Source organism: Trachypithecus francoisi, unplaced genomic scaffold, assembly GCF_009764315.1.
Source record: "Trachypithecus francoisi isolate TF-2019V2 unplaced genomic scaffold, Tfra_2.0 Lachesis_group13, whole genome shotgun sequence".
In the NCBI taxonomy this organism is placed as follows: domain Eukaryota; kingdom Metazoa; phylum Chordata; class Mammalia; order Primates; family Cercopithecidae; genus Trachypithecus; species Trachypithecus francoisi.
This window is the reverse complement of record NW_022681458.1, coordinates 67,753,518-67,781,508: the sequence shown is the minus strand read 5'-3', so window position 1 is coordinate 67,781,508 and position 27,991 is coordinate 67,753,518. Positions and strand designations below refer to the sequence as shown.

Below are 27,991 nucleotides of genomic sequence, written 5' to 3'. Positions count from 1 at the left end.
ACTCACTTTTTTGATGTTGGATTTGGAGGCAGGATGAAAGTCTTTCTTACACATGAAGTTGGCGAAGGATTTCCCCATCTTGGAACTGGAGCTAGGGAAACCAGCACCTAGATCTGTAAGTAACGTAAACAAACTCAGCCTCCTAACCGGAACTGCATTTCCAGTGGCAGGGGGAACTTCCGAGGTCAAAGGTAACAGCTTCCGGCAACTGGTGCCTCCACTGGCCAATCTTCCCTCCGTCCACCTGTCACTTCGGGTAGTTTGGAGGCCAGGTGAGGGGCGTGCACGGGGGAGGGGGGGTGCATTGTTGAGACAGAAACCGGGAAGACCCAACTGTGGCGCGGTACTGCTTGACCGAGGGGCTCCAGAGCCCAGCTGCACTGGCTGCGATTTGAGCGCCCAGGGCCGGGGTGCGGGGTGGACCGCGGCGGCGCTTCGACCAAAGGTGCTTGAAGCTAGAGCCAATTACTTTCTGTGAACTCTGACTCGAGCTGCAAAAACTTTTCTGCACTGTTTTTCTCATCTGTGTTATGGAGATAATAATTCCTGCCCTAACTATAGTACGTTTGCGAGAATCCAACGATATGTTTCTGAAAGCGCCGGCTGAACTAAGAGCGCGTGAAATAGAATGAGACAGCTTTGCAAGAACGGAGGCCCTTGCCCCAGCTGTACGGTGCTGGCGCCGAAAGAAGTTCAATAAAGACTTACTGAATGACGAATACACGTTAGGAGTTAGTAAAATCTCTCAAGGCTTCACCTCCTCAATGGGCTAAGTGCCATTCTAACCAGGCGGCAAGTTTCCTTAGCTTTCCCTACGACCCCAGTTAGGCAGCTCAGATTACCTACTGCAGCTTGATGGCCCTTGGGACTCCAGGTTTTTGAGTGGACGTGGCTGCTACTGCCGCAGGTGACCCACCAACCAAGTTCTCTATCAGGGTAATGTTAAGAATAAACTTAGGCCGGGCGCGGTAGCTCACGCCTGTAATCCCAGCACTTTGGGAGGCCCAGGTGGGTGGATCATCTGAGGTCAGGAGTTCGAGACCAGCCTGGCCAACGTGGTGAAAACCCGTCTCTACTTAAAATACAAAAAATTAGCCGGGTGTGGTGGTACGCGCCTGTAATCTCAGCTACTCGGGAGGCTGAGGCAGGAGAATCCCTTGAACCCGGGAGGCGGAGGTTGCAGTGAGCCGAGATTGCACCATTGCACTCCAGCCTGGGCAACAAGAGTTAAACTGTCAGAAAAAAAAAAAAAGAATAAGACTTTATGAGAAATTTTCTCTCCTACCAAATAATAACAATAACAGCTTTCACGTGAATATCTAGTATGTTCTATGCACTGTGCAAAACACTTTACATGTTGCCTTATTAAGTTCTTTTTTTTTTTTTTTTTTTGAGACGGAGTCTCGCTCTGTCGCCCAGGCTGGAGTGCCGTGGCCGGATCTCAGCTCACTGCAAGCTCCGCCTCCCGGGTTTACGCCATTCTCTCGCCTCAGCCTCCCGAGTAGCTGGGACTACAGGCGCCCGCCATCTCGCCCGGCTAATTTTTTGTATATTTTTTTTAGTAGAGACGGGTAAGTTCTAACAGCCCATCAAACAGTGTCTTTTATTTTACTGGTGAGGCAGAAGGCATAGGGAAGAGAGAGATTAAATAGTCTGCCAAAATTATATAGTGATGGAACTAACTATAAAACACAAATAGAAGGAGATCCAGGACATACGGGTTGAAACACAGAAAGAAAATAACAAGCCATCAGGACATCAGACTTCTCACTAGGAGAACAGGTAAACCCTTAGGAGTTTCAGGCTGAAGTTTTTCTTTAGTCATTTTGTTTTCTTTTTAAGGAAACATTTATTATATTTAAATTTTGTTTTTAAATTGCTAGCATCTGCCTGTGTAAAGCCATTCTAAGGTTTTGTCATTATTAAAGGAAAGAAGGAAACTCTGTAAAACAATGTGTCCATTCTGGCAGCGAAATAAGGATCTTTAGGTGTTCTATTGTAAGTGAAGATCTAAGATTTTCCAAATTACAATTGAAGAGGTAACCTAGATATTAAAGTATATAATTGTGATTTATAAATTAAGTATGTGAACTTTCTTCTAGAAATGCCAACAATTTGAAATTATATTGACATATTTTTGTCTGAATCAATGAGTCTGTTTCAAAATTTCAGTCTCATCAGAATTATAATCTGTGTGTATTTTTTCCCAGCTCAAATAAGACCCCTTCTTCCTTCCCTTGAGGAAGCACTGGACACGTAAGATTTTTTTCCATAAGACAAGTTCCAGCAATGAGAATACAAAGATTAGTAAGACATACTCCCAGCCCTCAAGGATCTCACTGTCCAGTAAAGGGACTTATATATACACAAATGTAGTAGAATCTAGCCTTTACAACAATAGAGCTAGGTACAGGGATTCCCAAATGTGGAAATAGTGAAAGGAAATTCAGGGAAGACTTTAGGAGAGAAAGGTCTTAGAGAATAAATGTGAACTATAAACTGTAAGAAGGTAGTTTTCATTGCCATTTTCTTATTGAGTTGTAGTACAAGATTGAGTCCCAAGTCATAGTCTTACTGATTTTTAGGCTATAGTATACAAAATGTAAAACTTTAATGAACAACCAAGCACGGTCACTCATGCCTGTAATCCCAGGGTTTTGGGAGGCAGAAGGGGGAGGATCTCCTGAGCCCAGGAGTTCCAGGCTGCAGTGAGCCCTGATTGTATAACTGCACTCCAGCCTGGGTGAAAAAGCTAGACCCTGTCTCCAAAAAATAAAAATAAAAAAATCAAAGCTTTAATGAACATCCTTAATTAAATATGGCAACAATATCCTTTGGTCATTGAGTAAAACTCTTTGTTTTTATATCCTTACAGGTTTTTTTTTTTTTAATTTTAAAACATCTGTATAATTTTTAGTTTAAAAAATGGAACCTTTTTCCTGTGACACTTTCGTGGCATTACCTCCAGCAACAGTCGATAACAGGATTATTTTTGGAAAAAATTCAGATAGACTCTGTGATGAAGTACAAGAGGTAGTTTATTTTCCTGCTGCAGTTCATGATAACCTGGGAGAACATCTTAAGGTAGGTGAAATAAATGTTTTGTTAGCAATATGCCTTTAAAAAATATCATAAAGTTATTTCTATAAATAGGAATTTGGAAGAAACTATAAAAGTTAAAATTGAGGAATTTACATTTGAAAAATAAATGAGTCAGAAATAAACTGTAATCTTTTATTTCAGTGATTTGGAGGAAGTTGAAATAATAATAAAATTATCCATTCTTTGAATAAATATTTGAATGCTTTCCATATGCAAGCATGTTAGATAGGGCAAGAGATTTAAAGTCAGCTGTCAAGACTCTGACTATTCCAGGAGCTTAGAGTCTAGTATAGGAATAAGATGTGTATGCATTATACCCCATTATAAAACTGGATGGTTTAAATGCTAAATTTAAGCAAGAGTAGCATGCTGTGGCAGCAGAAGAGAAGGAACATTTAATGTGGTTTGGAGTTAGCTGGAATTTGATGGACAAAAAGGATTCTGATTCTGAATTGGTATAGGTTCTTCTTGATATAGAATAGGAAAGTCATCCCAGACTCTGGGAATGACAGTTTTATGACACATCAAAAAAGGTTTTTTAGGCCCTATGTTAACACTATCAGTATACATTTTATGCAGTCACTTGCTAGTATACACATTAATTATTAGGAATGGACCTTGTCAGGTTCTTTTTTGTTACGTTTTATGCTATAGACCTTTTAAATTAATTTAAAGGTCTCTATGCTAAAGACCTTTAAAAACTTATTTTAAAACCCATTTAATGTGGAACTTAAAATGAGAGCTTCAAATTATGCTATTGTTGCTAATTCATACTTTTTAGATTTTATTTTATTGATATTCTAATATTAAAACATATTAAATATTAGACTTTTTTCTGTATCCTATGTCATGTTTTTTTCTTTTGCTAAGACCACTTATTCATCTGTGATACCATTTCCACTTTATTTCTTCAGATATAAATCTAGCCTGTCCTGTAAACCAGTGGTTCTCATTCTTTTCATTGCTGTGGACATACCTAATAGATGACTTCAAAATGTGACGTGAGAGTCCTATGACAAAACTCTTGTATTTGAAGGCTACCAGATGGGTACTTATATCACTAATTAAGAAACACTGGATATTGAGGTTGAGAACTACTTCCTTAGGCTTCAACTCACACATCTACAAAAATGTTTCAAGATATTACAGCTAGAGACCATCTTTCTCCTGAGCTTCAGTAGCACCTTGTCTTCACCTCATGACCCTAATACTTTATACTTTATTTTATCTTAATTAATGTACAACTTTTAGTTTCTCAAAAGTGAGATCTTTATCTGATTCATCTTTGTAACTACCATATCTCTTGGCAGAATGCTCAGCAAATATTTGAATGAATAAATACTTTCGGGTTATTCTGGATATGTTTTAAGGGTAATGCCTTTATTATTGAAAATTTCAATTTACTTGTATTTCCTTTACCTCTTTCATAACAGTCTTGTCTTCTGACTGATTTTTTTAAATTCTGGATTTTGATAACTTTTCTGGTTTTGTGGTTCTTGCTATGACCTTTTTTTTTTTTTTTTTTACAGTGTACATATATAGAAATTGATCAAGTTCCTGAAACGTACGCTGTTGTCCTGAGTCGCCCAGCATGGTTGTGGGGGGCAGAAATGGGAGCCAATGAGCATGGAGTTTGCATTGGGAATGAAGCTGTATGGGGAAGAGAAGAAGTTTGTGATGAAGAAGCACTATTAGGAATGGACCTTGTCAGGTTATTTTTTGTTACGTTTTATGCTATAGACCTTTTCTAATTTGTAATTTTTGTGTAACTCTTACTTGTTTTATTTTCCATTTTTGAGAGGGCTTTGATACTTTGCAGTTTGTGTCAAAATGTTTTAAAGTACCGCATGCAATTTCATGACTCTCAGTTTTGTTTGGTTTTTTAAATTAATTAATTTTTGGTTTTTTGAGATGAGATCTCACTGTGTCATGCAGGCTGGAGTATAATGTTGTGATCATGGCTCACTATGGCCTTGAATTCCTGAGCTCAAGCAGTCATCCCACCTGAGTCACCCAAGTAGCTTGGATCAAAGGCACGTGCCACCACACCTGGCTAATTTTTAATTTAAAAAAAATTTTTTTTCAGAGACTAGGGTCTTGCTATGTTGCTTACACTTGTCTTGAACTCCTGGCTTCTAGTCATTCTCCTGCCTCAGCTCCTGAGTAGCTGGGATTACAGGCACAGGCACCATGCCAGCTTTCAGATATTATTATTTGGGAGAAGGGAAGAAGTAGGAAATTATGATTCATTGGAAGTGCCTAACATATTTTAATCACACCTTAACTAATTCTCACAATAACCTCATGGGCTATCATGCTCATTTTACAAATGGGATATCTGAAGTTCAGAGATAAAGTAACTTGACAGTGAATTACCAACTTCGAATTTGATAGGTTTGTTTGACTCTAGAAACTTTGTTTCCATGATTCCAAACTGACTTCAGAAGGAAAAATTTCAAAGTTAGATGTCATTTCATCTGTTAACTTGAAAGAAATTTTACTTGGGGAATTTAAAAAATCTCATGAGCATGAAATTATTTAAGAAAAATAATGGAAATTTATTTTAATCTGAGAACTATATATTTTTGTTTTAGACTTGGCCTTGAAAGAGCTGATACAGCTGAAAAAGCCCTCAATGTCATTGTTGACTTATTAGAAAAGTATGGCCAGGGTGGAAATTGCACAGAGGGTAGGATGCTATTTAGCTATCACAACAGTTTCCTAATAGCTGATAGGAATGAAGCCTGGATTCTGGAAACTGCAGGGAAGTACTGGGCAGCAGAAAAAGTACAAGGTATGGACAACTTTTTGTGATTTAACTTGTTTTTGCAATTAATAAAATATACCCTTACCTATAGGTACTGCATTTAAATGCTTCCACGATTAATAATCTAGTATAATGAAAGATTGAACTGTAAGGGAAATTTAAAACTTTGAAAGAACAATGGAAAAAGTGCCATAAAGAACTTTCTTGAAAAATATAAAAAAAAAATTTTTGAATATTCTTATTCAAAATATGAATTTCATATAACCTGTATATACTTTCTTTGCTGCAGCTCTTGGCCGTTTCATCGTAATTTTTCACTTTAATAATCCCTTACAATTTCTTCTCCTTTAAACTTTGGGCTGCACCCCAAAATCTTATTTTAGTGTGGAGGTGAGGAAATGAGAGTGGGGTTAAAGACAGGTGTTTGTGAGTTGGTGGTTGGAAAAGCTATGTTGATACAATAGTAAAACACAGAAGTTTGATATCTTTGAATAAAACAACATTATTTAATTGTTGTAGAATGCTTTGATTTTTCATTCTCATTTCCTTTGTGATCATATATTCCTCTAATTTTTCAAGTGAGGAAAGCCAGAGATGTAAAGTGATTTAAGGTGGTAAATGAAAGACCTAGAATTTAAAGCTTTTCATCTTGAATCTCGTCACTAGAACATAGCCTTATGTTTAAGCATAATCATGTCCATCTTGGGTATTTAACTCCTGGACTCCTAGTTTACTAGAGAGATAAGATACACATGTGAAAATGTTAAATGGTGCATGAATGATACAGACACATAGATGCTCTGACCATTTAGAGAACAGAAAGCTTATTATTGTGAGCTAGAGGAGTTCAGAAAGGCTTCATGAAGGTAGCCTTGAACTTTGGAGGATTTGAGTGTTGTTTTTCAAAACAGGTCATTACCAGTTGTTTTGATGGACATTTTGTTTTATGTTTTGCATATATGTTTATTAATATATAACATTGTAGTTAGAAGTTTTCTTTTTGTGATAATTGGCTTGATAATACCATTGAGCACTTTTATTTTATTAAATGTACTACGTGCAAGAGAGAAATTAATAAATACGTTTTGTTGTAAAAGCCCCACCTGGCCATCTAAAATGAACACCTTCATTGGGTCTCCTTGTCTAGCTGTGGATTAACTTAGCCAACTGGTTTCTCTTTCTATTACTAACTAAGCCCAAGAACTAAATTGTTAAATGATAGGGAATTATTTATTAGATGGAAAATTATTGGCTGGGCATGGTGGCTCATGCCTATAATCCCAGCACTTTGGGAGGCTGAGGCAGGAGGATCACTTCAGCCCAGGAGTGTGAGACCAGCTTGGGCAACATAGTGAGACCTCAATTCCACAAAAAATACAAAAATTAACTGAGTGTGGTGGCGTGTACCTGTAGTTCCAGCTACTCAAGAGGCTGAGGTGGGGAGGATAGCTTGAACCCAGGAGATCAAGGCTGCAGTAAGCAGTGGCACAATGTAGACATTATGGACATGTCACAGTGCTGCAGAGATTTTGTTTATGGCCAGTTTTGGAGCCTGTTTATGGCCAGATTTTGGGGGGCTTGCTCCCAACAAGTGTGGCTATAAAAGGGCAACATGAGGGATCCTTGTAGTGATGGAAGTATTCTTGATCTTGACTATAGTAATACCAATATTCTGGTTGTGATATTATACTACAGTTTGGCAAGATGTTACCATTGGGGGAAACTGGGTGAAGGGTACACAGTTTCTCTCAGTATTATTTTTTTATAACTGCATGTGAATCTATAATTATCTCAAAATAAGTTTAATTTTTAAAATAATTCATTTATCTTTTTGAATATGTAATAGATGCCCATGGCACAAAATTTAGAAGTCTATATTTGCATTTACATAGTGATTAGGCATCATAATGTACAGATACGTGCTTTATGTTAAATATGACTTTTCTTCTTTCTCCTCTTCTTTGAAAATAGAGGGAGTTCGTAATATTTCTAATCAGCTTTCCATAACAACCAAGATTGACCGGGAACACCCAGACATGAGAAACTATGCTAAGCGGAAAGGTTGGTGGGATGGTAAAAAGGAGTTTGATTTTGCTGCAGCATATTCCTATCTTGACACAGCCAAGATGATGACTTCATCAGGCAGATACTGTGAAGGCTACAAGCTTCTAAAGAAGCACAAAGGTAATTTTATCATATAAATAATATTAGGATGACAAACTGTGTTTTATGTAGATGTAATATGGGAATGACAAAATCTATTTTGGAGAATTATAATTAGTAAAAAGATTGTTCTATTAAAATGAAAACTATTTATTTGTCATAAAGCTATTTTTTGAGATAAGTATTATACAATTGTGAAAGGGTCATGATTCTTTTGAAGGTAAAGTTCAGATTTTCCATGCTCAGATGCATTTTTTCAGTTCTTATTAATATTCTTAAAACAAAATTGAGATTACTTTTCTTCTGAGAATTCACTGCAACCTGGAGACAGGCTTCTTTGACTATTGCTGCTGCTGCTGTTATTTATTTTTGGGTAGTACTCTTATTGATTATTTTCTTATATATAGAATTTCTGGCCAGAAGACAAACTGAGCAGATATACAAATTCCCTCTTTCCACTCCAAAACTTGAGAGATGTTGGATAAAATATTTAAACATTAAAGACATATATAGCTAAGTTCAAATACAAGAAGAGAAAATCACCAGGTACCAAAAATGAAGAGAGGGCCCACACAATCCTCCTCATCTCCGTGTCAGCTGGGGGATCCTGGACCAGATACACACGTTAGACGCTAGAGTGTTAACATCCATGAGAATGTACGTGTATAGGTGAAAAAGATCAACATTTGGGGAACAGGAACTGGACTCCTTATTAAGGCTACAATCTGAAAAATGCTAGTCCACTCCCTACCCAGAGTTTAGGATGGAATTGAGCTGCCTGCTGCTCCAGGATATGGATCAATACAGTTTCTTGTAAGAGATTGAACTCTGAGCCACATTTATTTTGGGGGCTCACCTGGAGCTACCTGGTGAGAAACAAACACTGGTTTATAACCAGTAAACCAGAGAAGATCCCAGCATACCTGTATTTCTATACCCATTATATGAATATTTGATATGACAAATGTTTATATTTTACTCCAATTTCCCATCCAAATGGGAAATCCGCTATAATGAATCTACATGTATTTGCCATTGAAAATATTTGTTACATGGGGGTTCAGGTGAAGATGTAGCTTCTACGACTATTATGATAGTTTCTACTGTTATGTCCTCAAGTTCACTCATCTTTTCTTCTGCATTTAATCTGCTATTAATCTCATCTAGTAATATTTTAATTTGTTATTATAATTTTAATCTCTACAAGTTCCATTGGTTCTTTCTGTATAACTCCCATTTCTCTATTCTTTACTTTCAAGTTTTAAAAAAATCCTTAAGCATGTTTAGCATCTTTATAATAATAATTATAAAGAGTGGCTGGACGCCGTGGCTCACGCATGTAATCCCAGCACTTTGGAAGGCCGAGGAGGGCAGTTCATTTGAGGTCAGGAGTTCAGGACCAGCCTGGCCAATATGGTGAAACCCCGTCTCTACTAAAAATACAAAAATTAGCCAGGTGTGGTGCAGGCATCTGTAATCCCAGCTACTTGGGAGGCGGAGGCAGGAGAATCACTTGAACCCGGGAGGCAGAGGTTGCAGTGAGCCGAGATTGCACCACTGCACTCCAGCCTGGGCAGCAGAGCCAGACTCTGTCTCAAAAATTTTTTAAAAATTAAAAATTAAATAATTAGAGTATAGTTCCTTAACATTTAATGGAGGCTGGTTCTGGTTGCAGGTAAGATGGAATAAGTAAACTCTACTCTGTCTCTCTCTCTCTGAATATAACTAAAAATCTGGAAAGAATGCATGGAGCAGCTTTCTGAGGAGTCTTAAAAGTAAAAAGGAGCAGTCAGCAGGGCAAAAAAAGCAGAGTCAAAGCAGGAATGATCCAGGAGTGAGTTTCATGGTTGTGGTTGTTGTTGTTGTTTTTCTCATTTCTTCCAGCCTAGTGTTAAACAGCATGAATCCCAGAACTATGTTCTGGGTGTCAACAGAAAGAGCTCCAAGAGATACCTTCTTTTTCTTGTCTGAGGAGAGGGAAGGTGGACACCAACAAGACACAGCATGGGAGAAATCTCCTGGGAATTTTTATTTAACTAAATTTAATTAATTAATTAATTAATTAATTTTTTTGCTGCTTTCTTTCTGTCTCGTCCCAGCTCCCAGGCAAACTCCAGTCCTGAATCCGCAATCTTGTGATGGTTATGTGATGATGGTAGCAGCTGCTGGGAGGCATCTAAACTCTAAGGGAAGGGAATTCTCTCCCACTAGAGGAATTGTGGTCCAAAGACCATAGGAGAAATTCTGTTGCTTTTTGCCCTCTCTCTGTTTTCCTGCCTCTTGGCCTCAGAGGCAGACCCAGATGTGGGAAGCAGTTGGGCAAAGAAGGGAGACCACCAAGGCTCTGTTGTTCTAGCTAGAGGACCTGGAAGGGGGATCCCTGGAAGCCAGAATGTCAGGGAGAATTGAGAAGCAGAGGTAGCTCAAGAAAGAAATCCCATGAAGTTGTATAAGAATACCTGGGCCTACCCTAAGCTGTACATAGGTGTATCTGACCCTAAATAGCACACCAGAGCCTTTGAGAGCTAACCTATAGAGTAGACAACTGCTCAGTTTCCATACTGGCCACTGGATAGTGCTCTTTTAGGACAGTAAAAGAGCACTGCGAAAAGGTTTTGTAAACAACTGACATGGGAATCTAGCCCACAGAAGATGGCTCAAAACTATAATCAGACATACAGTAACATGGAGGAAATGAACCAGTTCCTTGAAAGCTACAAACCACCAAAACTCACCTAAGAACAAATAGATAATTCTTGTTTTAGCAGATACTTTAGTTGGTTGTACTCAGCCTGCAAATTCTGTCTCCTGCTTGGCAACTCAAATTTCAGTTTAGCTCTTTTATCCTTAGCTGAGCTGTTTGCAGTCTGCCCCACACATGCTTAATCAGCAATCAGATGGAGATTTGAGCAATTCTTTTACACAGAATTTGGGAGTTCTCTCTCTCTGACTCTCCTTTATGGGATTGCCCCCTCACTTTCTTTTCTTTTATTTTTTTTATTTTTTTTATTTTTTTGAGACAGAGTTTTGCTCTGTCACCCAGGCTGGAGTGCAGTGGTACGATCTCAACTCATTCTGGGACTACAGGCGCATGCCACCATGCCCGGCTAATATTTGTATTTTTAGTAGAGATGGGGTTTCACCATATTGGTCAGGCTGGTCTCGAACTCCTGACCTCAGGATCCACCCTCCTAGGCCTCCCAAAGTGCTGGGATTACAGGCATGAGTCACTGCACCCAGCCTGCCCCCTCACTTTCTACTGCTTGTGGTGGAGGTCTGGTTCTTCAGGCCAGAAACACCAAGGTTTTCTATTGCTGCCTGCATAAAATGACACAGCATTGACCATGGGCTTCCCTCAAGCTAAAGCCATAACAAAAATAAACTTACCCTATGCTTCATTCTGTCTCCCAACTTTCAGCTTTCCTCCAGAATGTTACTTCAGTTGTTAATTGTAAAGAGCCTTCAGGTAGTTGTTTTTCTGTATTTTGTCCCATGTTGATAGTTATCTGCAGGACGGTTGACCTGATAGGAGCTCACTTAGCCCCATTAAAGTAGAACTCCTTCCCATGTCATTTAATATTCTATGATATTATTTTACTTATAAAAATTAATATATTCATATGATTCAAAATTCAAAAGTACGCAAGATTATACAATGAAGTCTCTTTCCTACCCTGTCCCGAGATACTCAGTTTTTTCCCCATATGTAGTTCCTTATGTGTTCTTCCAGAGATGATATATGCTTAATGAAACAAATATGTAATTTTTCTTTTTTTACAGAAATGATAGCATGCTATTCATGCTATTTACACTTTTCTCCACATAACTTTAGTTAACAATATACAGTGTAGATGAGTTAGCAATATATAATGTAGATCATTCTGTTTCAATATATACAGAACAGAACAATCTCTTTTTTTTTTTTTTTGAGACGGAATCTCCCTCTGTCGCCCAGGCTGGAGTGCCGTGGCTCGATCTCGACTCACTGCAAGCTCTGCCTCCTGGGTTCACGCCACTCTCCTGCCTCAGCCTCCCGAGTAGCTGGGACTACAGGCGCCCGCCACTATGCCCAGCTAATTTTTTGTATTTTTAGTAGAGACGGGGTTTCACCGTGGTCTCAATCTCCTGACCTCATGATCCGCCTGCCTCGGCCTCCCAAAGTGCTGGGATTACAGGCATGAGCCACTGCGCCTGGCCAGAACATTCTCATTTTTTAAAACAGATGTGTAGCATCCTATTATTTTGTTATTTCTTTATGGTAGTATTTTAATCATTGTATAATAAAGATTGCATGAATCATACTTTAGCTATCAAATCCATGTTATTTAGGTTAGTTTTAGTTTTTCATTATTGAAATTATATAACATGCTTATAGTTTATTTATATTCACATCCCTGACTTTTCTTTTCTATTCTTTTCTTTTTTCTTTTTTTTTTTTTTTGGACAGAGTCTTGCTGTGTCCCCCAGGCTGGAGTGCAGTGGCACCATCTCAGCTCATTGCAACCTCTGCCTTGTGGATTCCAGCGATTCTCCTGCCTCAGTCTCCCAAGTAGCTGGGATTACAGGTGCCTGCCACCACGCCTGCCTAATTTTTTTATTTTTTGTAGAGACGGGTTTTGCCATGTTGGCCAGGCTGGTCTTAACTGACCTCAAATGATCCGCCCACCTAGGCCTCCCAAAGTGCTGGGATTACAGGCGTGAGCCACTGCACCGGGCCAAGCCTCCGCGCCCAGCCCCATGACTATTTTCTAAAAATGAGTTTGTAGAAGTAGAATATCAGGTCAAAGCTTATGCACATTTGAAGGTTTTTGAAACACATTGTTAAATGACCACCAGAAAAGTTACATAAATTTAAATTACTGCCAACAATATTTGAGTACCCATTTTCTAACATGCTTATCAATAGAGGATTTTTTCAACCTTTATAAATTTTGTAGGCAAAATGGCATGTAAATATATACACCTACTATGTACCCACAAAGAGAAAAAAGAAAAAAATGGCATGTTATAATTTTAATTTTTTTTAGTGAAATTAGATATATTATTACATTTACTGAAAATTTGTAATTGCTTTGTAAGTTGTTTATTAATGTATCCTTTTCCCATTTTCATGTTGGGTTATTACTAACTCTTAAAAAATAACTTCCAATGTATTTTTTTCCTTTGCTTCTGAATAATTCCAGCAAAGTAAGTTTTATTTAGATTACTGAGTGGCAGATAGTTGCTAAAAGGGTCATCCTACTAATAAAAAATGTGACTAATATACCCTCCTTCACTTGAAGGATAAAATGTTTCTATAAAAAAAAAGTGTTTTGAGACAGTGTCTCGATCTGATACTCAGGCTGGAGTGCAGTGGCGTGATCTCAGATCACTGCAACTTCTGCCTCCCGGGTTCAAGCGATTCTCGTGCCTCAACCTCCTGAGTTGCTGGGATTCCAGGTGTGCACCGCCATGCTAGGCTAATTTTTGTATTTTTTTGTAGAGCTAGGGTTTTACCATGTTGCTCAGGGTGGTGTCGAATTCCTGGGCTCAAACCATCTGCCCACCTTGACCTATCAAAGTGCTGGGATTACAGGTGCGAGTCATTGTGCCTGGCTGGTAAATGGTTCTATAAAGCAGTCAGAAAGCAACTACTCTGAGATGGATCAGTCAGTGATTGATATTTGCTTCTCATGTATTCATTAAACAAATTATATGCTAATTATTATGAGGGTGTGGCCAAAACATTAAGGAATTGATTACAACAGTACAGGATGGCTTGGTCTGGGGTCCAGGGCCACCAAGCAAGGTTGTGGAGAATCATGCCCTGCACAAGGGGGCAAGTGGGGCTGAAATCCAGCCCCACTATCTGCCCCAAAGAAGAGGCTCCTTTCTCTAATTTTCATAAAGGTTAGCCAGCCCAGAAATGGCAGTGGTGGCATGGAGATGGAGCAAAGTGGACAGATTTGGCATATACTTTTGTGGCAGAATGGACAGGACTTAATTAATTGGAGTGAAGGTTAGAGAGAGAGAGAGAGATGTCACAAATGAATGCCAGGTTTCTGCTGGGAACCAATGAACAGTTGGAAATGCCATTTGTAGAGATAGGCTAGATGGAAGATTTGAGGGTAAAGAGTGTAGTTTTCCATTTTAGAAGAATCAACTCCTCGGAGATAATAACCTAACCATCCCAGAGGGATGATTTGCATCTCCCTTTGTCTGAGAGGACAACTCATCCTCTTCCCTTCCTGGGTTTAGAACTTCACCCAAAAGGTGGTGGTGATTGAGGGTGGAGCGTGGGGTAGGAGTAGTCTCAGGAGGTAGGTACTCCTATCCACTTGAAATTCAAGATATTAACTCAAACCTGTAGCAAAAATAGAGTAAGATTCTAGAATAAAGCTGATGCTGTTGGATATTTTCAGTCTTTGATTGATAGGTACACAGGAAGTGGCGCGAAGGATTTTTTTTTTTTTGAGAGGGAGTCTCGCTCTGTCGCCCAGGCTGGAGTGCGGTGGCCGGATCTCAGCTCACTGCAAGCTCCGCCTCCCAGGTTTACACCATTCTCCTGCCTCAGCCTCCCAAGTAGCTGGGACTACAGGCGCCCGCCACCTCGCCCGGCTAGTTTTTTTTTTTTGTATTTTTTTAGTAGGGATGGGGTTTCACCATGTTAGCCAGGATGGTCTCGATCTCCTGACCTCGTGATCCACCCATCTCGGCCTCCCAAAGTGCTGGGATTACAGGTGTGAGCCACCGCGCCCGGCCGGATTTTTTTACATGATGTTATAAGTACATTCCCCTGTATATATGTTTCTTTTACTTTTTATTATTAATGTTGTTTGGTGCTAATACAGCTATTTAAATAAATCCAATCTCAGTATAAAAAAAGGAAAAAGTTTGACAGAATATTTGTAGAATGCCTTTACATTATTGTTTTCAAAGTAGTTAATATCTTATTTATATTTTAATTTCCAAAAGAACATGTTATAATATGAAAAGTTTTCTGTAAAGTTTCTTAATGTTAGTTTATAGTTTTACAAATAGGTTATCTAAACTATCTTTTTCCCCCGTGTAGATAGATAAGTATGTAGAAAATGCTAAAGCATGTTATACTAAGGATTTTAATTTTTGACATACTGTAAAAGGACAGCATCAGGAAAAATAGCTAAAGCATGCGAGGCTTAATACCTAGGTGGTGGGTTGATAGGTGCAGCAAACCACCATGGCACCTATATAACAAACCTGCACGTCCTGCACACGTATCCCAGAACTCAAAATTTAAGAAAGAAAAAAAAAAAGTAGATCAGGAGTGGCTGTTGCAGCAACACCTACTCCCATTTATTAACTGCTTTTATCAAGGGCCAGATACTGTACTAAATGATTTAATTATATTATTCTTTTTTTTTTTTTTGAGGCGGAGTCTTACACTGTCCACCAGGCTGGAGTGCAGTAGCAAGATCTCAGCTCACTGCAACCTCCACCTCCCGGGTTTAAGTGATTCTCCTGCCTCAGCCTCCCAAGCAGCTGGGATTACAGGCACCCGCCACCACGCCCAGCTAATTTTTTGTATTTTCAGTAGAGAGTGGGTTTCATTTTGTTGGCCAGGCTGGTCTCAAACTTCTGACCTCATGATCCGCCCACCTTGACCTCCCAAAGTGCTGGAATTATAGGCATCAGCCACCACGCCCGGCCTAATTATATTATTCTTTAAGCAACCATGTGAAATAGATATCTTCATTTTACAAATGAAGAAACCACCAGTGTTTGTGCTCTTCTCTATGAAATTGAAAAAAATGGACTTTCTTATTTGTCATATTTTTCTCTCAGCACCTAATTCACTATGTTGTGTGTGCTTAGTAAGTATTGAATAAATTAAAGTATTGTTAGTTGATTTGAATGAAATTGTAATTTGCAGATAGTTTAACAAAGATCACTGTTGTGTACTTTTTACTAGTAATAAATTTAAAGGCTCAGGAAATACATTTAGCAGATATTCTTTAAAAATAAAGAACAACAATGCATAATTAAGATGGAGAGGAAAATGCCAAGAATTCTAAGGTTTAGGGTAATTGGACAAAAGGAAGGAAAAAAGATAGAAATAATTATAAGCCAATTAGCTACTGTATCATAATAATAATTCAGTTATATTTAAGAATAACTGAATCATAGATTTGAATTACATATGTGATTATAGGAATAGATGCATCTGACATGAAACGTACTTTTTCTCAAGTGTGAAGTATAGTTCATCTAGCTTTCTGTGCTTTGACAAAAGAATATGTCTTTCTAATACTTTCACAGAAAATTGTCTACCAGTACATTATAGTTAATTTGTCCTATGATTTTTCTAGATAGAACAGCCTGCCTCTCTTCTTTCCAACTATCCCTACCTGATAGCTATTAACTGTGCTGCATGTATATCCAAATTGAATCTATATTCACTCATGTATTTTAAATAACTAGCTTAAATTGCAATGAAATTACACCCTGTGTTTTGCATTTATTTTACTGAACCCTGCCACTGCAGTCTCAGTACTTATTCAATGCTTGCTAGTGGATTACTTATAGCTATCCTACTCAAGTGATCATGTAAATCCTCCTTTCATTTTGAGAATTGTAGGTTTTGAATACAGAAAATATTTTCATAATACCTGTATTATCACAGTATTATGGTTCTGACACTGTTTTTATTAAAACTTGCCATTTATAGGAATTTGGATTTGAATCATTTTACAGGCTCACTAGGTGTTGAAACTGTGTGCCTGATATATAGGTGTGGATGGCAGGTTTTTGCTTTATTGTTTAGTTTTAATATTAAGGGCTGCTTTTAGGCGCACCTTCTTCACTGTGTTTTTCAAAACTAACAGAAATATATTGCTTCTGTAACAAGTTATCTATAAATTCAATAAGTTATTTTTCTTGATTTTGAAGTAATGGCTATATTGTGGAGAAACTGGATAAGACAATGTAGACTTGTATAAATCTATTGTCATTAACATAAACTGGTAACCTGCATAATTAACTGAGGGCAGAACATTATATTATTTTATATGGAAGTCAGTTTTAATTTGAAATATTATGAATTACAATTTGGACACAGGCTTGCCATGAGCCTTTTCTTTTAATTCCCAATTATGGGAATAGTGGGGCGGGGAGTGGAGATTCTTGCTTTTCATGCTCTCTTTTTTTTTTAACAGTTACTTCATTTTTTATTCTTTTACAATCATTTTAGGGTTTTGAGAGAGAGGAAGGAGATACCTGTGGTTAATCAACCATGTTAAGTGAAAGTTTTTTGTTTCTTTAGAACTAATTGAAATATAATAATTAAACATTTCCATATAAAGTATCAAAAATATCTGTCGGCAGAAACTTATGTTTTGTGATCGATCGACTGATTGATTGACAGGGTCTTGCACTGTCGCCCAGGCTAGAGTGTGGTGGCACGATCATAGTTCACTGTAACCTCAATCTCCTGGGCTTCAACAGTCCTCCTGCCTCAGCCTCCTGAGAAGCTGGAACTAAAGGCATGCATTACCACATGTGGCTACATTTTTTTTTTTTTTGTAATAGATGGCAGACTTGCCATGTTGCCCAGGCTGGTCTCAAACTCCTGGGCTCAAGTGATACTCCTGCCTCAGGCTCCCAAACTGGTGGGATTACAGGCATAAGCCACCATGCCTGGCCTGTTTTGTTTTGTTTTGTTTTTTAACTGTACTTGTTACCTGGATTCACCACATTCATTACTGTTATTAAGAAACTGGTACTACGTCAGGGTAAAAAGAGACTGATGTATTTAGTAAATGGGAGGCATAATAGTGCAGTGGAGTGTTAAAAAGCACAGGGCTGGTTATGAAGGAGTAGCTGGTATTAGACCAACTTCCTTCCAAGAATAACTATGAGATCTGGAGGGAGAAAACCCCTGTTGTTGGAAGACATGGATGAATACCCAAAAGAGTACACAAAAGAGTAGAGATGAGGAGCCTAGATCCTGAAGACTGAGAGAAGACTCTACACATTGAGAAGACCTTGACTTTCTATATCACAGTTTCTTAATGCAATTGCCAACTTCTAAGCAGCACGTAGGTAGGATGAGACATGACACTGTGAAATCAAGCAGAAAGTAGCTGCTAGGAGCCCTAAAAGCTAAGCAGAGATTTTTGGCAGTCTCACAAGGCCTTAGGGACAAAAATTTGATTGGAGGGCCAACCAAGAAAAAGGTACCTGGGAAATACCCCTAAGCTTTCAATTGAGATCCCAGAAATGCTACTCCTTAGGAAGAGTAAGAACAAACAAGGGGTAGACTAGTCTCAACACTGGATCAAGGCAATCTATGTATATTCTATTTGGTTGCCAGAAGAATATTAAATGCTTTGTGAAAGAAAATATCATGCAGAGCCTCTATAAAATTTCCTTCAATTGGAAAGTATCAGGCATGCTAAGAAATAAGACCAAATGACTGAAAACCAAGAGAAAAAGTAGATGGTAGAATCTGACATATAGGCTGTCTACACATTAGCTTTATTGGAAACAGACTTTAAAATTACTATTATATATTCAAAATAATTAGATGAAAAGATGGAGAATTTCATCAGGGAACTGGAGTCTGTAAAAGAACCAAAGGGAAATAATACAACTGAAAAATTATAACTGAAATTAAGAATTCAGTAGATTGATTTAACAACAGATTAGGTATAACAGAAGAAAAACATTAGTGAACTGGAAGATCAGTAGAAAAGGTTCCAATTCAAACAGAGATAAAAGTTTAGAAAATATAGACAAGGATCTGAGAGGCATATATAGGACTCAGTGAAAAGGTCTCATATACATAAGATTGGAGACTCAACAGGAAAGGAGAGAGAAAATAGGGAAGGGCAAAAGCAGTAGTTGAAGGATATTGGCCAAGAATTTCCCCAAACTAATAAAAGTCATCAAGCAACAGCCTCAAGAAGCTCTACAAATCCTGAGAAGGACAAACAAGAGGAAACCACACCTAGGCCCATATAGTAAGATTTCTGAGGGAGAAAAAGGACAGAGAGAAAAATCTGAAACACATCCAGAGGAAAAAAAATATCTTCAAAGAACAAATATAAAGCTGACAGCTAACTTTTCAGCAGAAGGGGGGGAATTCTAAAGACTGTAAAATGACAACTTTAAGGTGATGGAGAAAGATAATAACTACTAATTTAGAATTGTGTAGCTAGTGAAAATATCCTCTAAAAGTAAAGGTGAAATAAAACAGGATTACTAGACAATTGGCACTAAAAGAAATGCTAATGGGCATTCTTCAGGCAGATAGAAGCAAGGTACGCAAGCAGTAGTAGATGAAGAGCAGCAGAAACAGTAAATACATAGGTAAAACTAAACATTGTTGAAAATAATAATAAGTTCCTAACCAATGGCCATAGCTGCAGTGCTTAAAGTCTATTGTGCATGGATTTCATGGAGCACTATATTTTCCACAGCATGCTTTTGACCAGTGACTGAGAGCGGCAGACAGATAAAGGCAGGCCCATTCTAGGGATACACAGGACTCCTCTAATGGCTAACGTGGATCAAGGACTCCTTGACAGCCTGGCCAGACTTTTCTTAGATGGCATGGCAGCCTGGGATACTTCTCCAACTTCTCTTCCTTCTCTACTAAATTCAGACTTCAGATTGTATCCTAGTCTGATGATTCTCTGAGGCTTTCCAGGTTCCCTCCCCATTTTCTGTCACATGCATTTCCCCTAAAATATTTGATCCCATGTTGTGGCATCTGCTTCTCAGAAGACCCAGACGAACACAGTAGAAATTAAAATGCATTAGAATAGCACAAAAGATAGGCAGTAACTGGAGCTAAGTTCTGTATGGGTCCTTCTTGCATTAATTAGTAAGTGGTAAAGAACTAATTTAAGGCCAACTGTAGTAAATCAAGAGAAAGTAATAAGATTTTTTAAAGTGTATAAATAATAAGCTGATGGGAGAACTGTAGTAATAAATACTTGATAAGTTAAAAAGAAAACAAGAACAGAGAAAAAGAGACCAAGAATAGATGGAATACATAGAAAACTAATAATAGAATGGTCTACTTAAATCCAAATCATCAGTAACTATGTTATATTTACTTAATTTTTTCAATTAAAGACAAAAGACTAGGCACAGTGGCTCATTCCTGTAATCCTGGCACTTTGGGAAGCTGATGGGGGAGGATTGCTTAAGGCCAGGAGTTCGAGACCAGCCTGGGCAACATAGCAAGACCCCCATCTCTGCAGAAAAATTTAAAAATTAGCCAGGCATAGGCTGGGTGCAGTGGCTCCCACCTGTAATCCCAGCACTTTGGGAGGCCAAGCTGGGGAGGATCACCTGAGGTCAGGAGTTCAAGACCAGCCTTGTCTCTACCAAAAATACAAACATTAGTTGGGCATGGTGGCACATGACTGTAGTCCCAGCTACTTGGGAGGCTGAGGCACGAGAATCACTTGAACCTAGGAGACAGAGATTGCAGTGAGCCAAGATCACACCACTGCACTCTAGGCTCACAGAGCAAGACTCTGTCTCAAAAAAAAAAAAAAAAATTCTGTAAGGGCAATGGAATTGAATATATTTTTGCATTATTAATTCCTTTTTCTAGGAATTTTTTACCTGTTACAATGGCTTTGAGACTTTGCATATTTATATTTAAAATAAAATACCTTTCTTGTGATAGTGGAATGAATCTAATTGTAGTTGATACAAAGTTTGTTTATAGTCAGTCTCTTAATTTATGTCAAGACTAATAACTCATATATTATCAGTAGAGAAAGCAGTTCATATTTGCAAGGCATCTGTATATGCATATGTATTTGATGATTTTAAAAATTATTTCCCTAGGAAATATAACTTTTGAAACAATGATGGAAATTCTTCGAGATAAACCAAGTGGCATTAATATGGAGGGAGAATTCCTGACCACTGCAAGCATGGTTTCTATTTTACCTCAAGATTCCAGTCTTCCTTGCATTCACTTCTTTACAGGGACTCCTGATCCTGAGAGGTGAACCACAAAATACTCTAAACCAGCAAGGGGTCAGGGGATAGAGTAAAGTCATTAGTATGTTAATAATTTTGTCAGGATAAATTTTTCTTATACAACTAGGATGATAATTTTTAAGATATTTTCTGTTCAGGCTTTAATCTGCAACATTCACATATGCACAACTGTTCTGTTTTATGGGGAGGAAATGTGAATAGTTTCTTGTATGCATTATCCCTACTCCTTCCTACAAATAGATTTAACATCGTCAAGAAAAGAAAGTAGATTTTCTTACTCAGATTTCAGATATGATATTAGATAATTCATAACAGTACAAAGGTTAAATGATGTAGTTGTGCAGGACTTACTTATGCACTCATATCTAGAAAATACATATGAAACTTAAAATATCAATAGTTCCAGTTTTATTTAATTATTATTATTATTATTATTTTGAGACAGAGTCTCACTCTGTCACCCAGATTGGAGTGCAATGACATGATCTCAGCTCACTGCAACCTCTGCCTCCCAGGTTCAAGAGATTCTCATGCCTCAGCCTCCCTAGTAGCTGGGATTACAGGCTTACGCCACCAAGCCTGGCTAATTTTTGTGTTTTTCATAGAGACAAGATTTTACCTTGTTGCCCAGGCTGGTCTCCAACTCCTGGCCTCAAGTGATCCACCTGCCTTACCCTCCCAAAGTGTTGGGATTACAGGCATGAGCCACTGCATCCAGTCCAGTTATATTTTAGGTAATACTTTTGTTGACTATCTTGATTTAAGTCACTAGTATCTCACGAAATGCACATTACATTTAGAAATGATTTTATATTCACTATCTCTTAGTGTAGCAGCCTTTCATATTATTAAAAATATCTTCAAGAAAATGGAATAAAACATTTGAGTCTTCCTTTTTTTTTTTTTTCACACAGGGCCTTGCTCTGTCGCCCGGGCTAGAATGGAGTGCAGTGGCACAGTCAGCACACTGTAGCCTTGAACTCCTGGGCTCAAGTGATCCTCCCACCTTAGCTTCCCTAGTGGCTGGTACTGCAGGTGCATGCCACCTTGCCTGGCTAATTTTTAATTTTTTTGTAGAGATAGGGTCTGGCTGTGTTGCCCAAGGCTGTTCTTGAACTCCTGGTCTCAAGAGATTCTCCTACCTTGACCTCTCAAAGTGCTGGGATTACAGGCATGAGCCACTGTGCCCAGCATGTGTCCTCCTTACTGACACTGGCGCTGATGTTCACCCCAAGTCCTAATCCTCGGTCTATGACATTAATGGTTGCTCTTATCCTCCAACTGTAGAATGTGAAGTAGGAAAGGCAAACTATTACTTTGCTGACTCTGTTTATGTGCCAGGTCCTCTGTTAAGTTCATTGGAACACAAGACTAAAAAAGTATGGTTCCCTGCCCCCAAGGAGATCCCGGTGTATCAGAGAAGACAGGCATGGGTATAACTAATGTGACAGGAACAAGTTAGTATGTAACATCATTAACAGAAACATCTAATTAGAGAGAATCTTGGAAGACTTAGAATAACACTGAATATTTTTATATATTGACATGATAATTTAATAAAGACTCTTTCTTCTAGATCTGTTTTTAAGCCTTTCATATTTGTGCCACATATTTCACAACTATTGGATACCAGTTCACCAACATTTGAACTTGAAGATCTAGTTAAAAAGAAGTCACATTTTAAGCCTGACAGAAGACACCCACTCTACCAAAAACATCAACAGGCATTGGAAGTGGTACATAATAATGAGGTAAGATAGTTTGTATTCTTTGTTATATCATTAAGTATAAAGTTTGATTCAATCTGTATTTTGAACTTTGGAGTATCAGCTTTCCTCCCTTCTTTTAAAAAATAGGTTTAGAATTAGTTTAGATGCTCAGACTATAGTAGAGCTGTATTATTATTATCTTTGGTTATGAATACATGTATTGTGAATCTTGTAGAGAAATTTAGTACATTAAACATAATAACAATAGCTAACATTTGTTGAGCACTTACATAGTACTTTTACATGGTTTACTTTAATCTTCACAACCACTTTATGAAATGGGTACTATTTTGATTCCTACTTTGCTGATAAAGTATCTGAGTCTAGGAGAGTTTAAGTAACTTGCTTAGTATATATCCCACACCAAAAATTACAAAGCCACTGGAGAGCAGTTGACCTGGTTTCTTAATGTAATGTTCTTAGTCATACAGGCCTAGATTAAAATTAATTGAAAGTGACTTAAAACCTCAGAAACTTAAAATAATAATTAGTTTTAGTTTTTAAAAAGTGATACATCCTCATTATTTTAAAATGTAAGCATTATAGAAGAGCAATATATCACTCAAACTCTCTTCTCTAGAAATAAGGATTTATTTTTTTCTGGTATAGATAGATAGGTCATTTTATAATGTCTATACCTATTCAGCTTGCTAAAGAAAATAGGTAAGAAGGGAATGGAAGGGCTGCCTAAAGCCATCCATCCGTTGACCCCCTGCAATGAAATAAAACATTAACCATCTTAAATCTTTTCTCGTCTGTTTCTACCTCCTGGTTTTTCTTGCCTATAATTCCTTTTACTTTGTCAAGGCATATACATTTACATTCTATTCACACTGAAACGGATTAAATGAATTTTCCTCCAGGTAATAATTTATTTTTGTCTGCAGTGTTGACATTGTTGCTACGTGGTTTTTTTTCCCTCACCTATTTCACTTAGGCTCAAAGCAACAAGCTCTGCCAGACTTTCTATTTTTACTTGAAACTTTTTATTTACATTTTTATTTTTAAATACAAATTCTAAAGTTGTAACTATTTTAGACTTTACTTAAAAATCATAAAATATTGATTGACAACATAAAGTAGTGGAAAGATAATGGAATTTGAGGGAAGAAGAGTGAAAGAGTTGGGTTCTGGTCCTGGCTCTGTAAATAACTTCTTTTGTGTCTTAGGGAGAGTCAATCCTACTGGTAGTTTTAATTTACATTTCTTGATTACTAGTAAGATTGAAAACCTTCTCCTATGTCTATTGGTCATGAATATTTTATTTTAAATTTCTTGTCTGTTTTTTTCCCTTAGGCTGTTTTTCCATTGATTTGGGGTTATTTTTATTTTTATATTTTTTGCTTTAAATAGGCAAAAATATGTGAATATTAACTGTTTGTAATAAGGCAGAATTTTATTCCAGTTTATTGTTTGACATTTAACTTTTTTGTCAGATAAAAATTTTAAACTTAGTCAATTATATTTATTAGTCTTTTGCTGTAAGGCACCTTGATTTCATGTTTCAAAAGGCCTGCCTCACCTCAGTATAAATATAACTTCTAGCACATATATGTGTTTTTTAAAATTTTAGTTCTTTAGTCCATCTGGAATTTACTTTTGTGTCTTTCATGAAGTAGGGATTCTAACTCTGTTTTCCAAAAAGGTGACTAATTATTCCAATACCATTTATAGACAAAATCCATTTTTTTCTCACTAGTATGAAATGTAGGCCGGGCGCGGTGGCTCAAGCCTGTAATCCCAGCACTTTGGGAGGCCGAGACGGGCGGATCACGAGGTCAGGAGATCGAGACCATCCTGGCGAACACGGTGAAACCCCGTCTCTACTAAAAATACAAAAACTAGCCGGGCGACGTGGCGGGCGCCTGTAGTCCCAGCTACTCGGGAGGCTGAGGCAGGAGAATGGCGTAAACCCGGGAGGCGGAGCTTGCAGTGAGCTGAGATCCGGCCACTGCACTCCAGCCTGGGCGACAGAGCGAGACTCCGCCTCAAAAAAAAAAAAAAAAAAAAAAAAAAAAAAAAAAAAAAAAAAAAAAGAAATGTAGTGTTTCCTCAGATGAAAACTGCATACAATTTCATATTGAAGTCCATGTTAAGGTTATTTGTTTTGCGGAGTTCTACCCCATAATGGTTCAAATTTTAAAAATTATGCTCACAGGCCAGGTGCAGTGGCTTACACCTGTAATCCCAGTACTTTGGGAGGCCAAGGCGGGTAGATCAGCTTAGGTCAGGAGTTTGATACCAGCCTAACCAACATGACGAAACCCCCTCTCTACTAAAAATACAAAAATTAGCCGGATGTGGTGGCGGGCACCTGTAATCCCAACTACTCAGGAGGCTGGGGCAGGAGAATTGCTTGGACCTGGGAGGTGGAGGTTGCAGTGAGCTGAGACTGTGCCATTGCACGTTAGCCTGGGCGCCAGAGTGAGAGTCTGTCTCAAAAAAAAAAAAAAAAAAAAAAAGTATGCTCACTTTTTAGTGACTTTATTTATTTATGTATTTATTTAGAGACGGAGTCTCAGTCTGTCGTCCAGGCTGGAGTGCAGTGGTGAAATCTCGGCTCACTGCAACCGCTGCCTCCCAGGTTCAAGCAATTCTCCTACCTCAGCTTCCCGAGTAGCTGGGACTACAGGCGTGCGCCACCACCCCCAGCTAATTTCTGTATTTTTAATAGAGACGGGGTTTTGCCATACTGGCAGGCTGGTCTCGAACTCCTCCTGACCTCATGATCCACCCGCCTTGGCCTCCCAAAGTGCTGGGATTACAGGCTTGAGCCACGGTGCCTGGCCAAGTGTTTTCTTACATACTTTTTCTCTAAATAAGTACCTTATAACTGATAATGGTGATTCATCAACAATTTAAAAATTACTTTCTGTTAAGAATCGTGGACGTTTTTTCTCCCTTTATTGAAATAAAGATGAAGTAATAGAGGAAATGTCTTCTTTTAGTTGATTTTTTCCTGGACATTACTGTTCTATTTTATTAATCTGATAATACTGGTTTTAAACGTAAAAGATCTAAATTGATAAAAATATTTCAGCCTCAGTTTTCAGCAGCCTTCCACATAGACAGTTCATATGAGATTTTCTGTTGTCCTGTTGTCTTTTTAGGTTTTTTACTTATAAACTACTCTCATAATTGTTTTTGTCTTTTCTACTAAAAATAATTTGGTATTCATGCATTAACTCAATCTAGAGCAATGATTTTCCCAAAGAATTTCATTCTTTCTGTCTCTAAAGAACAGGAAGGGAACCAAACCACAATTAGATGCCAGAATGAACAATCCTTATCTGTAGAGGTGGGTTGAATTTGGTTAGATTTATGTGTATGTGTATATGTATTTATCTTTATATTTTTAATTGTTTAGGAAAAAGCCAAAATAATGTTGGACAACATGAGGAAACTGGAGAAAGAACTATTCAGAGAGATGGAATCAATCCTTCAAAACAAGCATCTTGATGTGGAGAAAATTGTTAATCTCTTTCCTCAGTGTGCAAAAGATGAAATTCAAATTTATCAGTCAAATGTTAGTTCTTAGTGATCATATGTTCAGCTAATATTAGTTCTTAGTGATCAGTGGTCAGCAATCTTCAAAGTCAGAATCTCTCACCTTGGTAAATTATATAAACCTAATTTGAGCAGATCTGATTATTCTTGGATAGTATTCAAGTGATACCTTGACTATTAAACTACATACAGTGTTGCTGAAATACTCAGAAAGAAAACAGCATTGGAACTGGATTCATGTATCGTGGGATACAGGTGTTATTTCAGGTGATGTACTTGCATATTTTCTTTAGCCATAGTAACTTTTTGTCACAATAGCTAAGTATTCAATTATATATAAAGAATGAAACATTAAAATGATACATGGATTTATATTTATTATAATTATGTAGTACCCTCAAATCATTTTGTGTGTTACATCAAGAAAGCAGATTTTTCTTTAGTCATGAAAAATATCTCAAGTGTTAAGTTGTTTGTGCTTTAGGCAAATATTAACCAGCTCTAACAAGAAAAATGTCTAGATTTACACATTGTCAATACAGTATATTAGTTCTGCAAATGTACTTTTGGTAAACTCAAACATGCTCTTTGTCAAGACTTGGCTAACCAGTGAGCTTGTAGCTCTGATTATCTAGCATTTTTAGGGTCATTCTCCTTAATAGGCTTTTACGTTAATAAGATATATTTTTAGAAGAGCTTCTTTGGGAGATTAGAGAATAAGATAAAAGAACTAAAACCTTAGGATATACTGTTGCTGGGTCTGAAATGTCTCTCATTGTTTACTTCTGTTTACTCAGTGAAAACAGAAACAAGAATGAGGTAGTGGCAATGAAATAGAAGTATTAGTATATTATGAACATTATAACATTTTGAACACTATAATGCATTATGTATTATGAACTTTATACATGAGTAATATCTTCCTAAAGTTTATAAAACTTTATGTTTAGGTTACATAAAGATTACCAAGACTCAAAATTGCAAATATAAACAAAAGAAAAATCCAACTGAAAATAACACTAAGTATTTTTGAGTTTCTAGAATGTCCATTTTGGTATTTGGTTACATTATCATATTTACTAGTCACTATCAGCACAATTAGGTTAATAAAGAAGTGGGTCATTATATTTAAAGTGTTCAGGAAGTTATGTGTTCAAAGTTCTCTCATAAATACCATCATCTGCCTGATACTGCTCTTGTCTAATATAGGGTTGACATTACAAAAGAAAAGATGTCTGACTCAAGTACTCAGTTGATTCGGTTTGCTTTAAGTTTGGTTCAGTGATAGGCTGTCTTCTAACCCCTATACTCCTCTTCTCTCCTTTAATAGATGAGGAAACTAAGGGCAAACAGTTCATTACACTTACGGGAATCTTACTTCCTTCTCTAGGGGCAGCATGTTTTCACCTTCTCCTTTGCTGCCACCTTAGACTAAACTAGCACCATCTTTAGCTAGACCATTGCATTAACTGTTCTCCTACACCCATTTTTATTCTTTATTTCTACCCACATGAGTCACTATGGCCAGTCTATTACAAATTTAAATCTGATTGTGAATTCCCCTCCTAAAACTCTTTTTTAAAAGAGACTTTATTTTTTGGAGCAGTTTTAGGTTCACAGCAAAATTGAACAGAAAGTACATAGTTCCAATATAGCCCCTATCAGCACACATGCATAGCCTCCCCCACTATCAACATCC

General features: G+C 37.6%; 2 protein-coding genes across 7 annotated transcripts in view; one reads left to right on the top strand and one right to left on the bottom strand.

Annotated features, from left to right (window-relative positions):
* Positions 1-177, bottom strand: part of CIR1 (corepressor interacting with RBPJ, CIR1) — a 48,981-nt gene extending 48,804 nt beyond the window's left edge. For both annotated transcript variants that reach the window (XM_033231086.1, XM_033231087.1), the window contains exon 1: positions 7-177. In XM_033231086.1, coding sequence (XP_033086977.1) covers positions 7-78 — 72 coding nt within the window. In that variant the 5' untranslated portion in view covers positions 79-177. The remainder of the gene's footprint in view (positions 1-6) is intronic.
* Positions 154-27,991, top strand: SCRN3 (secernin 3). 5 transcript variants are annotated; one of them, XM_033231088.1, is made up of 8 exons: positions 154-272; positions 2,918-3,084; positions 4,632-4,813; positions 5,697-5,896; positions 7,841-8,053; positions 20,858-21,020; positions 22,593-22,767; positions 26,153-27,991. In XM_033231088.1, exons 2-8 carry the CDS (start codon positions 2,926-2,928, stop codon positions 26,321-26,323), a joined length of 1,263 nt encoding a protein of 420 aa, XP_033086979.1. In that variant the 5' UTR covers positions 154-272; positions 2,918-2,925; the 3' UTR covers positions 26,324-27,991. The 5 variants fall into 5 exon arrangements, with proteins under 5 accessions (XP_033086979.1, XP_033086984.1, XP_033086980.1 ...); XM_033231089.1 differs by lacking the exon at positions 154-272 and adding an exon at positions 1,588-1,782; XM_033231091.1 differs by lacking the exon at positions 154-272 and adding an exon at positions 4,017-4,103 and having other exon boundaries at positions 2,949-3,084; positions 26,153-27,419.

What these genes read in the sequence shown, in the direction of transcription:
- SCRN3 (XM_033231088.1), top strand. Translation starts at nt 2,926, where the DNA reads ATGGAACCTTTTTCCTGTGACACTTTCGTGGCATTACCTCCAGCAACA. An exon ending in TTAGGAATGGACCTTGTCAG is followed by an intron (nt 4,814 to 5,696) that starts GTTATTTTTTGT and finishes TTTTTGTTTTAG; the next exon opens with ACTTGGCCTTGAAAGAGCTG. An exon ending in GGGACTCCTGATCCTGAGAG is followed by an intron (nt 21,021 to 22,592) that starts GTGAACCACAAA and finishes TCTTTCTTCTAG; the next exon opens with ATCTGTTTTTAAGCCTTTCA.